This window comes from Phocoena phocoena, chromosome 7 (assembly GCF_963924675.1).
Source record: "Phocoena phocoena chromosome 7, mPhoPho1.1, whole genome shotgun sequence".
NCBI classification, from domain to species: domain Eukaryota; kingdom Metazoa; phylum Chordata; class Mammalia; order Artiodactyla; family Phocoenidae; genus Phocoena; species Phocoena phocoena.
In genome coordinates, this window is record NC_089225.1 from 26,471,866 (window position 1) to 26,486,662 (window position 14,797).

The window sequence follows — 14,797 nt, forward strand, 5'->3', positions numbered from 1 at the left end:
GTGGCGCAGTGGTTGAGAGTCTGCCTGCCGATGCAGGGGACACGGGTTCGTGCCCCGGTCCGGGAAGATCCCACATGCCGCGGAGCAGCTGGGCCCGTGAGCCATGGCCACTGAGCCTGCGCATCCGGAGCCTGTGCTCCGCAATGGGAGAGGCCACAGCAGTGAGAGGCCCGCGTACCGCAAAAAAAAAACAAAACAGTCATCATATTCTTAAAAATTATGGTATTTGTGGGACATCTAAAAACCAACAGTCTCCACATGGACACCATTTCTATGAGGGCCATTAAAACTACATCTGATTACGTGGACCCTGAGTAAAGAACTTAATTAATTTTTGTGTAAAAATTTAAATTTAACAAAAGTAATGTGTGAAAAATATTTATTAGCTTATTTAAATAAAGAATAATTTATTCTAGCATATTTCAAAAATAAAACAAAGATATGTCCAACTACTAGATAACTTTTTAACAAAATTGTTAAAGAGATTGATATTTAATTAGTATAGCTCCAGTTACTTGGAAAGTGAAATAATGAAATGAATTTCATCCCCAACGCTGGATAAAGTGAAATATTACTTAATGTGGATTTTTGTTGAACTAAACACACCTATTACTAGAGGCAGCATCTTGGTTCAAAAAAGAGAAAATCTGGTTTACCAACGATTCAGGCTCATTAGACCATGAACGAACATTCTTTAGGGAATTAAGGAAAGGATCCTCCTAAAAATCTTCCCTAAAGTACGGTTCCCAAAGATCCATAAATTTGGTGACTCTACAGCCCAATTAGGTTTCTCATTCACATTATCACACACATACAAAAGAGAAAAAAAAAACAAAAACTACTGATTTTGAGAAAAATGGCTTATACACATTCACAGGCAAATTTGGCCTGATGACGTCTCACGTTATTACTGATGCTGATGCTCCTAATTAATACTAAGAACCCTATTCTGAAGCATTAGCTGCTGGCAAATGTTTGATTTTCAATAACATACTTTTGCATGACCTGCCATCACTTCCCAAGTTGAAGCCAGTCCTGCAGCGACAGGTCCGTGCTTTGTAACCGCTGCTGAGCAGACAGATGTGTGAACATCCCCCTGGCATTCCGTATGGATCCACTTCACATGCATGGCTTCTGACTACAACAAATGAAAAAGAGCATGCTTGAAATTCTCCAAAGACAAGATAATTATGTGCATCAGTATGTTGAAACTTTGACAGTGCAAGAGGAAATCCTAGCAAAAATCTATATACGCAAATATATTGTATCATAATCAATTGGAAAAGAGTTTAAACCCCCAAAAAGAAAAGGTAGGGATTTGCCAAAATCCTCCTAAGTCTACCTTTTAAAAAAATTCTGAGAAGATAAAATGCTTTTATATTAACCTAAACTGTTTACATGTAAGCAAAATAAAAGTAACATGATTTTTTGGTACATGCTTATTATACTTTTAAAAAGTACACTTTTCTGGCAAATATAAAAAAAAATATTGTTAAAATATCCTAGGTTAGGTAGTTAGGCAGAGAAAGGATTTCTTCTGAAATAATCTATTATATGGGCACCTAAATTAGGATAAATGTGCTTCAGTGATTACCTTTATTGAGAAGTGCTGAGATAAATTTTTTTCTTCAATTTTGAGTCCATTGCCATTTGGAGAACCCTTCCACAAAATGAATTGTGTGTGTGTGTGTATGTGTGTGTGTGTTTGTGTGTGTGTGTGACTATAATTGTCAAAAGGAGAAGGCTGAGTTTTCATGTGGAGGTTATGGAATAGAAGGCTATTTTATGAGTGTAGAAGGTGGAGAAGAAACAAAAATAGGAAAAGCACTGTATGGAGAGGATGAAAAGAAGAAAGGTCAAAGAGAAAATGCTGTAGTAGGAATAATACCAGTAAGATTTTATGTATTACTATAATTATATTTCTTTTCAATCACGACTTTCTTGGAGTTGTCATGAGTAATATGACAATTTCCTTTTAATATTAAAACTTACATGCTTTCGAAAACTGTGCTATGTTCTTTTTGTATTCTGCATTCTCTAAATGAAAAGATAACTGAAATGTAGTTTATTTTTTTGCACGAGTGTTGCTTTTATTTTCCAGTCTCATCCCATTTCTATACTAGATCACATCTCCTCTTGCCTACCTAGCAGCTCTCCAGTTTCTCACTGTCTTGTCTTCATTACTTTTGCTCTCTGCATTGGATCATGCCCATCAGCATACAAATGTGCCATTATTTCCACATCTTGGGGGGGGGGTAAAAAAATCCTAATTTTAACCTTAATTCCCACAGCAATCCTTCAATTAGCTCCCCATTTCTCTGCTCCACCTAACATCAACACTTTTCAAAGTTATCCTCGCTCATTTTCTACAATTTCTTTCCTTCCTATCTTTCCCAGATCCTTTCTATCCAGACATTCTCTTCACTGCAACCTGCTCTTGTCAGATTCCTATGAGTTTCATGCTGCTAAATCCGATGGCCAATTGAATTTAACAAGCTTCTTCTCAGTCTCCTCTTTTGGTTCTTCCTATTGTCTTTGACTTCTCATTGTTGGAGTGTCCCAGTGTGCTTTATTTGGAACTTTTTTCTTCTCCATCTATAGTTACTTCCTTGGTGATCACAACCATTTTCCTGGCTTTAAATGTCACCTATACGCCAATGACTCTCAAATTGTTTTGTCCTGAACTCCAGACTTATATATTCAAATACCTCCTTGAAATCTCCACCTGAATTTATGACAGAAATTCAAAATAACATGTAAAAATTATACATTTTCTCTTTGCCCCCAGTCTGCTCCAAACTGAGTTTTCTTAATCTCAAAAATAACTCAATTATTCCAGTTGCTCAGCGTAATTGGCATCATCCTTGCCTCTTTTTTAATTTACACCCCACATCAAATCCATTCAGAAATGCTGTTGGCTCTACCTTCAAATATATTCTGTGTCTAACTAGCCACTTTTCACCACTTTCACTACTACCATCCTGGTCCAATCCACCATCATCTCTAACTTTCCACCCTTGTCCCTGACAGCCTATTGTCAATATAGCAGCCATATTGATTCCTTTAAAAAGTCAGTCAGATTATGAGACTCCTCTGCTTAAGGCTTCCTAAGGACTCCCCATCTCACTAAAAGTATAAGCAAAGGTTTTTACAACTGTACGCAGGGCCCTACTTGTTATGGTCCTCCTTCATTTCTCCAGCTTAATTGCCTACTTCTCCTCTTCTTTTCACTCTGCTCCAGACCTATGGGTCTCCTTGTTGCTCCCTGAACAATCCAAGCATGCTCTTCCTCGTGGTTTTTGTGTGTGCTCATCTTTCTACCTGCCTCTCTCCTCCTTTAATTACTTAAAGTCTTCATGCAATTTCATCTTCTCAATGGGACTTCCTCTGACCATCCAATATAAAATTGCAAACTACCCCCATTCCTGACACTCACCTGCTTTACCTTTTTCCATAGCACTTACTATCTTCTAATAGAATGATAATTTACTTGGTTTTTTAAAATTATGTCTTCTTTACAACAATGCAAATCTCATAGAGGCAATGATGTTTTGGTCTGTTTTATCACAACTATATTCTCAATGGACATAGAATAGTTCCTGGCACATAGTAAATGGTCAATGAATAATTGGTGAATTAATAAATCCTAATATAAAACCCTAATAAGGTTACCTACAGAATTCAAAATTTGAATTTCCTGTAAACACAATATGTATATGTGATAATACATTGCCTAAGCTGAATTTATGTTAATGGTTAGATAATTCTAAATTCATTTTAACTTGAAGCACAAAAAGATGATGGACATTTGAGTGGTAGTTTTTGTATGTTACATTATTCTATACATGATTGAGCCTAAACTGTATTGAAGAACAAGCATCACTAACCTACAATGCAAAGTAGTTAGTGTTTTTGAGGAAGACTTAGAAATGTTGTAGCCTTCTCGTTAAGAATTATTTTTTATTTAACATGTGTTAAGGAATGATGGGGATGTTCAGTCAAGAGACCCCAGTGACTGCAATAAAAACTAGACAGATACTGCAAGGAAATCACCTAATTTGAAATATTTCCCAGAATGATATAAAAAAATTCCCTAAAGTCTTAGCATCTGGGTTTCCTGTATACATACATCGAGTGCAAGTTCCTTCCTGAATCTAAATCTAGCCATCATTTTAATTCTATGGTTGTAGAAACAATTCAATAACAACTGAACAATTTGTCATTTAGACTTGGGAAGGGAGCTATGTTCCATTTTATCATGCAGACATGTACATTTTTGCTATCAAAACAAAGAATTTATGGCTCACCCACTTTAACACCAAACAAAGGCACAAGGACCATATCCCCATTCAGTTTGCCATTGTGAAGGCTATGAAGGAGTCTTGCATCTTACCTATTGGTTGAGTTCTTTTTTGATAGATTCGGATTCCTCGAGCATTTTCCATTTTAATTAGTGAATGAATGTCAGTGCCATTAAATCGGTTTATCCGTATGATATTGAAGTTATCAGAATTGGTTGCATACAAATAGTCTTCAAACACAGTTATACCATAAAGATGTTTGACCTATAAAAAGGGGCAAAAATGACTGTGATTTTTAATTATGTTGCTTTCAACTTGAAAGAAAAAATGATTGCTATTTACTCCTGTGGAAAATTCCCATAGTTGGAGAGTCACAACCATATTATCATTTATCTTCTCTCACAGAATTTGACATTTCACTAATTTAAACTTTTTCTCTGAGAATAAAACATTATGCAGTAGTGGTTAAAGCACTACCCAATGTATGGGAATGAATTTTATTCATGTTTCATTAAGAAAACATGTTCAGTAGCTACTTTTCAAAGCCTAGTGAGAACCAAACTTTCAAGCATATTCAATAACATGCTTATGGCACTGCTATGTAAAATTTGATATATTTTTGTGGGCTACATTTTCATATAGCCATGGATATGTAGAATCTGTAAAAGGCTTGCTTTACCTGTGAAAGGACTGATGAGAAAACACCTTTGAAAATCCCATTTTTTTAAAATACAGGTTACATTTAGACTAATAGCAGCCCCAGCATGGAAAATAGTAAACAACAAAATCACATATTTGGAATAATTGTAAAGAAAATGTCAGCATTCTACTCAGAAATTGCACTCTTTCTAAAGCCTATTCATAATGAAAATGGAACTCTGATTTGAGAATAACAATGTTTACTGCTCTCCACGACACTTCACAGTTAACAGTGTAACTCTCCTCCTTGGCACAGGTCTTGGGGACTGTGGGTAAGAATAGACTTCTTGAACAGATGGAAAGCTTCCAGTAAAGCAAAGGAAGAATAAGTATACTGATTTTCTCATCCAAAAAGGCACATGCTAGGCACATTGCCTTTGGGCATGCCTTGCAGTATACTCAATTTAAAATTGTTCTGGACCAAGGTATGGTAGATTTGTCAATTGATTTGCCATACAGATTTTGATGAAAAAGCATTTGTCATTATCATTTGGCATTATATTGTACTTCTAGTGTACTTTTCGTATAGATTTGTAGTCAAGAGAATTTGAGAAGTTATGCATGGTTTGACTGTAAAAAAAATTTATATAGAACAAAATCACAAAAATTTCTACTTGGGAAATCATGCCAGTTCTATACCTTAAGCAAAAGCATTTGATTTGCTATCTTTCTAGCTTACTTGTCTCCTCATTACTATTCCTGATCCTCTCATAGGAGATGTTGAGTAAAAGAAGACTGGCTTTTCATGCTGTTTTTGGACGTATTTCATTTCTTCATGTCTAGGCTACAAATGAAAGTTAGGAATTAAGGGGGAGAATCATTCTATGTTAAAGCCCCAATAATCATTTTCAATGTTAGTATTACTCTCCAGTAAGTGTTTGTAGGGGGAGGCATGTGTGTATTTACTAATAATATTTTCCACATAACTGACATCATATTCACTAAATGTATCTATGACCCAATTTTGATTCAGGCAATACTTTTTTTTCCTGTAAAAATTACAAGCAAGCTGAAGTCTTCCATTAATTGCCATTTATTTTATGCATGCTTTGCTTAAAGTTCGGGGCCAGTCATCTGGAAGTGTGCGATCGTGGCCTAAACACATTGCTGTCTATGTAATTGCCAATCCAAGCCTCAGGAGAGAAAGTAAGCATGGTTACAGAGGGGGCAACTGGTGAGGGCAGAAAAACACGTTCACACAATAGCCATCAAATTTTACTCACTGCCTCGCTGCTCTCCTTCAGAAGGGTTTGTTTACCATAAAGTACCTACATTGTTGCCTGGCCTGCTAACTCCCCCCAACAAAGGTGGCAGGAGCTTGGTGTGGTGCATAGACCATTCTGCCTACAGGACAAATACAAAATTTTATCTTTGTTGGATTACGTAGTGGCAGAGTAAGCATATGTGTAGGGAACCAGCAAAACACAGGCAATAGAAATGGTTAAAAAAAGGAATAATTAAAAACTTCAGATACTAAAAACCTTTTAAAAGTAGTCATGGGGAAGATCATTTGAATTCCTCATTCTTGTTTCAAGGTTAAAAATTTTAATTCCATATATGTAAAAAGAAGGTCCATCATAATCATTTTAGAGACTAGGTCCTCTGAGGTCATAACTAGACTGCCAAGGAAATCAAAGTTTTAAGGACAGTCAAAGGTGAGAGAGAAATAAGTGACCTCACCCCTAATACTGGACATTTTTTTTTAACCACCCAGATTAGTGCATTTTTTTATCTGCCAAGGAAGTGAAAACATTTCATTGTTAAAAGCTGATTATAAAGGCAAAGTAACTTTACAGGACAATTACAGAATATTTGTGCCTTGCACTGCAAAAGAAAACAGAGTCACTTATTTCAGCTCCATAGAATGAGAATCTCACAAAAAATTAGTGAGCTCAGTGAGGTAAAATTGAATTTAAAAAGTAAACTAGTGAATAAGGCTTATTTCCACTTAGAGATCTCCTTCAGGTGTTTATTGAGTGTTATTTGCAAAAACTTGTAATTCAGCAAGGGGAAAACTATACAGATGGGAAAATTTTTGACCTCAGTGCTTTTCACAAAATTCTTATTTTAGGAAGTACCTAATGATACTTTTTTGAGCCAGCATATGCATTGTTAGCAGAAAAAATATATATATCTCCAATGCCACATGGGACAGATGATAGTTCAGTTTCCTACAAATGAACTACTTAGATTAGTTTTTAGTAAGTAGGTCATATTTACTGTCCTACTCTAATACTTTTCTTTCTTACTAGTGTAGCATTTTTGGTTTCGTTTGTTGTTTTTTGATTTATTTCAGTCGGTTTCTGTTTTGTGCGCTTTTTTCTTTTTTTAATAGAGGGAAAGTGGGGGAGAGAGCCCCCTCCCCTGCCCCATACTATGGAGTACACAGTACACTGTGTAAAGAACATTCTCCCATATAGCAAACACATCGCAGTTTTTATGACCCATTGCAGCTTGACTTCATAAGAAATTTTCAACATTGCAATTTTCAATCTTCTTCCTAGTGTGATACCATCCATTTTATTACCTTAGCTGCATTTCCGAACCAAATTCTACTTACTTGTCTGCCTTGGATGATAGTATGTCTGTTTCTTCCTTGATAGTCCACTACTTCCACATAGTCCAAGTAAAGATCTACCCAGTAAACCAATTTGTTGACTAGGTCTAGTGCCAGTGCAGCTGGCTGCTCTGTCTTGGAATCAATTATCCTTGTTCTGTTCATCCCATCCATGTCACATCGCTCCACTTTGGCCACATTCCCGTAGTCAGTAAAGAAAAGTTTTCTGTTGAAAGAAAACTAAGTGTTAAAGTGGAGGGAGGGGGGAAGCAAATTCAATAGAACCATCTGTAAAAAACAGAACTTTTCCTTCTAATCTATTTCAGTGGTTACATCTGTTAGCTTCCCATAACCATTTCCATATAATATCACTCATAAACAGAGAAATCTGCTAATGAATATTGCAGGGCATGAGGGAGCAGGTTAACTAACAACTGTAAAATTTCCCCAAAATGAATGATTATGATGGGTTTATTTTTGTATTAGGGGAAATGTTTCTTTAAGCTTCATAGAGCCAATACACATATACCGCAGGAGATGTGTACGGCCCATTTGGAATAAGCTTCAGAAATGAACCAAGTCACCAGGCCAGGGTATGTGAGCTATCAGGCTTTATCTTCAACCTGCTTTTCAAATTGCCTGGTAATGCCTGTCTCCTATAAAAGCTATTATGTGGAGCTCAGTGAAGCTATGAGTGGCAGAGAATAGCAAACCTGGAATGGAATTAAGCAGATGGAAAAGCAAATGTGCTATTTGTAACAGTGGAAATAAAATATAAATAATTCCCCCCAAACCAATCCCAAATCCTCCCAAATATTCCCAGTTTATAAAATATCATAAAGCAAATGCAGGCCGTTTCTTTTCATGTTGTCTTTATATAATTTTTGAAGAAAAGGCTGAAAAGCAATGTTGACTTCTGAGACAATAAATCCTTCTAGGAAGCACAAACAGCGTCTGTCAAAGGTTTAAATACCTCCAACGCTTCAGTGTCTAATATTTGATTAGTATTCACAATGTTTAGTAAACACAAATCAATTTCAATTAACCTGACAATATTATAACAAGATCACCTACTCATGAGAGTAAATTACATTTGTAAATGGAAGACCACCTTGCCTTGACTTAAATACAATCTCAAGAATAATCTGATTTCCAGTGACTGAGCAATATTAAGATTACCTAAGAGTATAGAATATTTGATTTTACAAACTTGGTGAATTAGTTTTTAGTGACTTTTCTCGACATTGTTGCATCATCTAACAGTATGGGGTATCTTTTAAGCTAAAGAGTACTTAAACTTTAGCTCTTTCTGCTGTGGGAGGTTTTGACTAATTTGTTTCAACATTAATGCGTACTGGTTTGTGATAGTGTGAGCCAGATTTTATTATGAGTATATATTTCCCCGAGTATTCTTGAAAGATCAATTTATCACAATAAGTTAAAAATTATTTTCAAATGACATGTCATTCAGGTGAAGAGCTTTCTATTCCAGTGAAGAACAAATAAAAGGGCATATGGTGCTATGTTTTATTGTCATGCTAAATGCTCTGACCTCTACTCCTGCACTAGCTCATTCTCTCTCTCTCTCTCCCATCTCTATCACTATCTCTTCCTGCTTCCATCTTTCATCTCCTCCTTCTTCACTTGTTAATCAGTTTGCTTATAGTTATCTCAAGTTACTGTTACGATTACCTAGTTTCCCTCTTCCTTACCGTAGAACACTGCCCACTATTCCTATTATAAGAAACTGTCTTCCTCACCTCATACCAAAATGCCTGTCCTTTCATAGTTTCCTTTTCTGACTGGTCCATTTCACAGAGCTGAATAGATGCTGGTGTGCAGGTAGCTTGGCTTTGGGATAGAGAGTTAGAGGCTCTGGCCCACTGTGTATAGCATGTTATGTACAGACTATGTATCGTTAGTCATATGAAGTAGGTGATTGCACTATCTACAGAGTGCTGAAGAGGAAACGTGAGCCTGGAGACGGGAACTTCTCTCAAGTCACATTGAGATGGCTTAATTACACGTGATCTTAAAAGGAAAAAAAGAGGAGTGCCAAGCCAAGAAACTTGGAGGCATGTTGTTGAAGAAAGATGACCAAACAAGATCTGAGGTTATGGTCAAAGAGATAACACAGACTCTTATCGAGGCCTAAGGGAGAAAAGTTCCATGATAGAGAATTGGACTGGCTGGCTGGGTCAATCACTTCCCAAAAATTTTTTAAAAAAGAATATAGATCGAGATGTCATTGAATTTGGTATTTGTTAAAACACTAGTAATTTGGGGTACTGCCCTTTGAAAAGTTTAGTTATGGAGGAAGAGTGAACCAGATGATAATGAAGGAGGTCAGGAAAATGTAAATAATTTGTGCAAGAAGATTTTCAGTGGTACTGACCCATATTGCAGGAATGATTCAAGTTATTCTCATATTTATTCCAGGTCATAATAAAACCGGTTGAGGTCATCTCCCCATCTGAATAAACTTAAGCCAAAATATGAAAAAAATGTACAAATACATGATTCACCAAAATTTTGCCATTTTAATGGAAGTGTAAAATCAAAAGAACAGGAGGACTTTGGGTATGTGAAATGGCATTGAGCTAGAAGAAACAGTAAAGAATTGGTCATTGTACTTCCAGCACATAGCAGAATAACTAGTGCTGAGTGGTGATGTAAAAGGTGGTCTTTACATCAAATTTAACTTCCCCAGATTTCAGAATACTGACTATGTTGAGCTCTGTTCACTTGTAATTGAAGTGCAAGAAATGGAAGTATTCTCCAGGATATAACACTAAGACCATAAATCTGCAAGAAATAAATACCCAGAATCACATGATTATGACTGTAACTATGATTATGTCACATGGCTATGACTGTGATTATGACTGTAGATGTTTCTTTGCTTGTTTTAGTACTGTTTAATTTTAGTTTAAAATTATCTATTATTATTACAGAGAAAAGCTTTATTCTCAGGGCATTCTTTAATTGAGGTATGACTATTATAATTATAAACAAAAGCTAAAGTTTTAATTATCTAAAACCTAACTAAATTTCACTCGTGATATAAATGTAGCTGGGTTGAAAAAACTCACTTTTCTTTCTTATAAAATATTTGTCCAAATTTGAGAAAAAGGAAATAGTGCTCTGTGAACCCCATTGTCTCACTGATCTTAATAATCACCTATGAGATAGAAGGGTCAGATTTTTTCTATTTTACACATGACACTGGCTCAAAGTCCACTTGGATAGCCACTGTCGGAGCCGTAACACAAATGTTCGTCACGCCTTTTGTTTTTAACTCACTATTTTGAAATAATTTCAAACCTACAGAAAAGTTGTAAGAATTATAGAATGCATGTCTATACCCTTCACCTAGATTCACCATTTGTTCACCTTTTCTCCTCTGGCTATTTCTAGTACTCTCTTAACCATTTGATAGTAAATTGCAGACATGACGATTCTCTTCATCTAAAACTTCAGCCTGCATCTCCTGAGTACCAGGACATTCTCCTGCATAACCACAGTACATCTATCAAACTGAATGCGTTTAACACTGATACAATGCATAGCTTTTATTCAGATTTTGCCTGTTGACCAATGATGTTTTATATATTAAAAATTCCTTTTTTTCTCTAATTTAGAATCCAATCCAGCATCGTATATTGCACTTAACTGTCTTTTCTCTCTAGACTCCTTTAATTTTTAATAGTTCCTCAGCCTTCCTTTGTTCATGATGTCACCATTTCTAACATGTAAATGTGAGTTGTGCTGAAGAATATCCCTATCTTGAGTTTGCCTGATTTTTCTCATAATTCGATTATGTTATGCTTTTTGAACTGAAATGTAATAGTTTTGTACTTTATTGTTTCTGCCTCTGGGCTTAGAAACCAACAGGTAAGCCTATGCTCTATTCCACAAACTCCCTAAAAAGAAGCAAAGATTGTGGTTTGAAATCTCATTTATTCCATCTTATTCAGTGTTTCTGAACATTTAACTCTCTTAATTTCCAGGGTTCTCAGTCACACTTTCAGCAGCTCCTCCCACCAGAAACCAAGTATCTTTTGCTGCTTCTAGTACAGCCGAGACCCCAGTGTAGCAATCCGTGTGTCCAGCTCATGGTGATTGGTGGAGACCATTCCCAAATCTGTCCTATGCTCCATTCCCTCAGATTTGCAATACTGACATTTCTTCTTTCCCTGTTCTTTCCTGCGATATCAATTATTTTTTATTGTCCAGAATAAAGAAGAAATTGAATTGAGATTGCTATTTTCTTATTCTTCACTTATTTTTTAAATGTCATTCTATTCAATTCCCACTAACAAAAAAAATAAATAAAAATAAAATAAAAATAAAATAAAAGAACATCCCAACTACTGTCTCTAAGATATGTTTAACTATTAGTTCGTAAAGGACAGGAACATTTCTTTCAAACTTTTAATTATTCACCCAGTTCGTTCATTATAATTTGGCAGCTGTAGTAAATAGGAATTTGTCATTTTGGCTTCCTTATCTCATCTAATATGGGAAACTGATTTTATCTGGCATCTTTGTTGATTACATGACTAGTCCTATTTTACTACAGATATATAAGTTTTTTTATACAATTGGGGATAGTAGGAAACTTTGAGTATTGTTGGTAAACTTGCCTGACATAAATCAAAAGTCACAAAGGGAGCACTCACCGACAGTGACAGAGCACTGTGCTTACAGAGTTACGACCCTAATCGTCCTTATGCTTTAAAGCAAAGCAGTCATTACACATACTGATGTCTTAAAACATGTACTTTTTTTCTTTAGCTGATAAAAATAAGACTTACTTGTCCCAGTGATATCTGTTTTAAATGATTCTTCCCTACTTTTGTACTTTGTCCAAAAGAACCAAGGGGAATTTAAACAGATCAGAGTCCTATCCACATCCTTTAACCGCATAGTCAACCCTGGTTTTGTGTCATCATTCTTACCCCTAACATTTTGATTATAGCTTAATGATGGAATTTAGAAATTTTCAGAGTCCTCACAATAAATTATCTATCATTCATTTTAACTGCTGAAAAATGAAGTTACACAACAAGATTTTGGTTAAGAAATAAATGAGAGGGGAGTGAGACATAAAACTAGAGGGCCTCATATTGCTAGATTAAAAAAAAAAATCATTGCTCTGATTAGGGCCTAGCAAACCCTCCATGTTTATTAATCATGTGTTAAATTAGAGAATTTCATATCTTTACATTTCAGGAAAATGATATGTATCTTTCTTAGCAAGGATTACATTAGAAACTTCATTTTTCAGTCGTTTTAAAAATAACTGTGTAATCCAAGTAACATCAATAGTAATACAACTTTATTTTTTCTTCCATTGTATATACAAAAGTTGAGCAAGAAAGTGATTTTCTACATTATACAGAGTAATTAAAGTATACTCAGAACTAAAGTAGAAATATTAAATATTTAGCATTGTAATTCTAAAATGCAATTGTGAATATTAAAGGGTAATGAGTCTTTGGAGTTAGCAGTTTAAATTCAATTTTTATCAGCTCCTGCTGCTTAAGGGATGTGGAAGATAAACAAACTATTTTCTCTGTCTAGCCAAGACTGTTCAAGACAGTTATTTATTGAGTTTTCCTTGATAGGGGTTTTTGCTTTCATTGTTTGAAAAATCTCTCTTGAACTTGGTTTTCAGTTCATACATAAACACACAGAAATGAAACTTGACATACAGACTCCTTTTCTCAGCTGGCTACTCCATATTCTGGGAACATTCCCACTAATAATCCCGCCAGAAGTGTTACTGTATTAGATATGTCAGTCAGCATTCTTATTTACCTGAACCTGCCCCACTCAGTTAGTGTTCCTGAGAGGGGCAGCCCTATGTGCCAGTATTATCCCTCCCCTGGTTACTGATACTGAGGCCAAGGGGGGACGTGTGATGGAACTGAAACCAAATCATAGACTGAGCTGAATTACTAAGACCCTTTCTCTCACTAATCCAAACCAAACAGTGTGGAGCTCACCTAGTGGGCAGCTGTGCTAACATGGGTGGGGAGGGGTTGGGGGCGTTGAGAGAGGAGGAATACCAGAGCCTGTGTAAAGAAGTAGGGGAGTCATGAGATAGAGATGGGATGGCAGGAGCCATGTGGTGCTCGTGCAAGGAGTTCTCTAGGACCCAGGAGTCCTGGGTCCTTTGTTATGTAAACCCATGGGAGTCTCCATATCCTCTTGGGAGATCCATATACATCTGAGCTGGCTTCAGTGGGTTTCTGTACTCAGAAGCTAACATGCCAGGAGTAAAACACTACGTTGTTTAATGTTCTATTTGAAGATTCAGATAACTCTTGCACTGAAGATTTTGAACAATCAAAAATCATACTGCCTTAGGAAATATATATTGAAATGCTAACTCTATATAAAGCAATCATTTTATAATGTTCACATGTAATCTTCATATAACCCCAACTTGGCATAAATATATAAATATAAAATAAATATATAAACAGAAAGCATCTGAAACTTTTTTCTTTCGTCTCCCATGAAAACACAGAGAAGAAGGATATTAATAATGGACAATAATTTTTAAAAACCATCTTTCTTCATTTTTTAAAAACTTAATATATTATTCAAGACAGATATCCAACTGTCCTTCCTAAATTCAATCTGGCTAAACTCTCTCACAAATTCAAATACAGCCTATCTCAGTCCCCATTTTACCCCAACACTGCCTCTAACTCATCTTTTTATTTTAAACAAATTTGTCTCTTAGGCTTTTCTTTCCATTTGTTTTTCATTCTCCATATTCTGAGAGCTAGGAGTTAACTCAGCAAGTAATAAACCTGCCACTGTAAAAAGGAAGTGATAAAAAAAATTGGAGAAACAAAGATTTGCATATTATTGTATTATTATTTCATTTTATCTTCATCACATAGATATTTCATCAGTGTCTAACATAGATTGGGACACAGTGGGATTAATACCTAATCCTCTTTCCCTGGATTGACGTTGCCTGACACTTGGTTTATGTTCACTCATTCATGCCCACCAGCCATGCTACACTTAAATTGCAACTACCGCATCTAACCACCTAAAAGATAATAACATACTTGGCCTAACATTTCGACTCCCAGGCGGCCATTATTCTCAAGCTGTAACTGAAACCTTAGAGACCCATCTATATCTAAAACAAAATTTTTCAATATTCTCACCCTTATTTACACAGGTCTCTGCTCAAAGTGTAGGGCGGCCTAAC

At 35.8% G+C, this 14,797-nt stretch overlaps 1 protein-coding gene across 1 annotated transcript in view; it reads right to left on the minus strand.

The window, feature by feature from the left end:
• The window catches only part of LRP1B (LDL receptor related protein 1B), a 1,473,103-nt gene that overhangs the window by 797,029 nt on the left and 661,277 nt on the right, over window positions 1-14,797 (minus strand). The window contains exons 8-10 of the mRNA XM_065880137.1: window positions 7,561-7,783; window positions 4,394-4,565; window positions 995-1,138 (exon numbers count right to left, since the gene is read on the minus strand). Coding sequence (XP_065736209.1) covers window positions 995-1,138; window positions 4,394-4,565; window positions 7,561-7,783 — 539 coding nt within the window. The remainder of the gene's footprint in view (window positions 1-994; window positions 1,139-4,393; window positions 4,566-7,560; window positions 7,784-14,797) is intronic.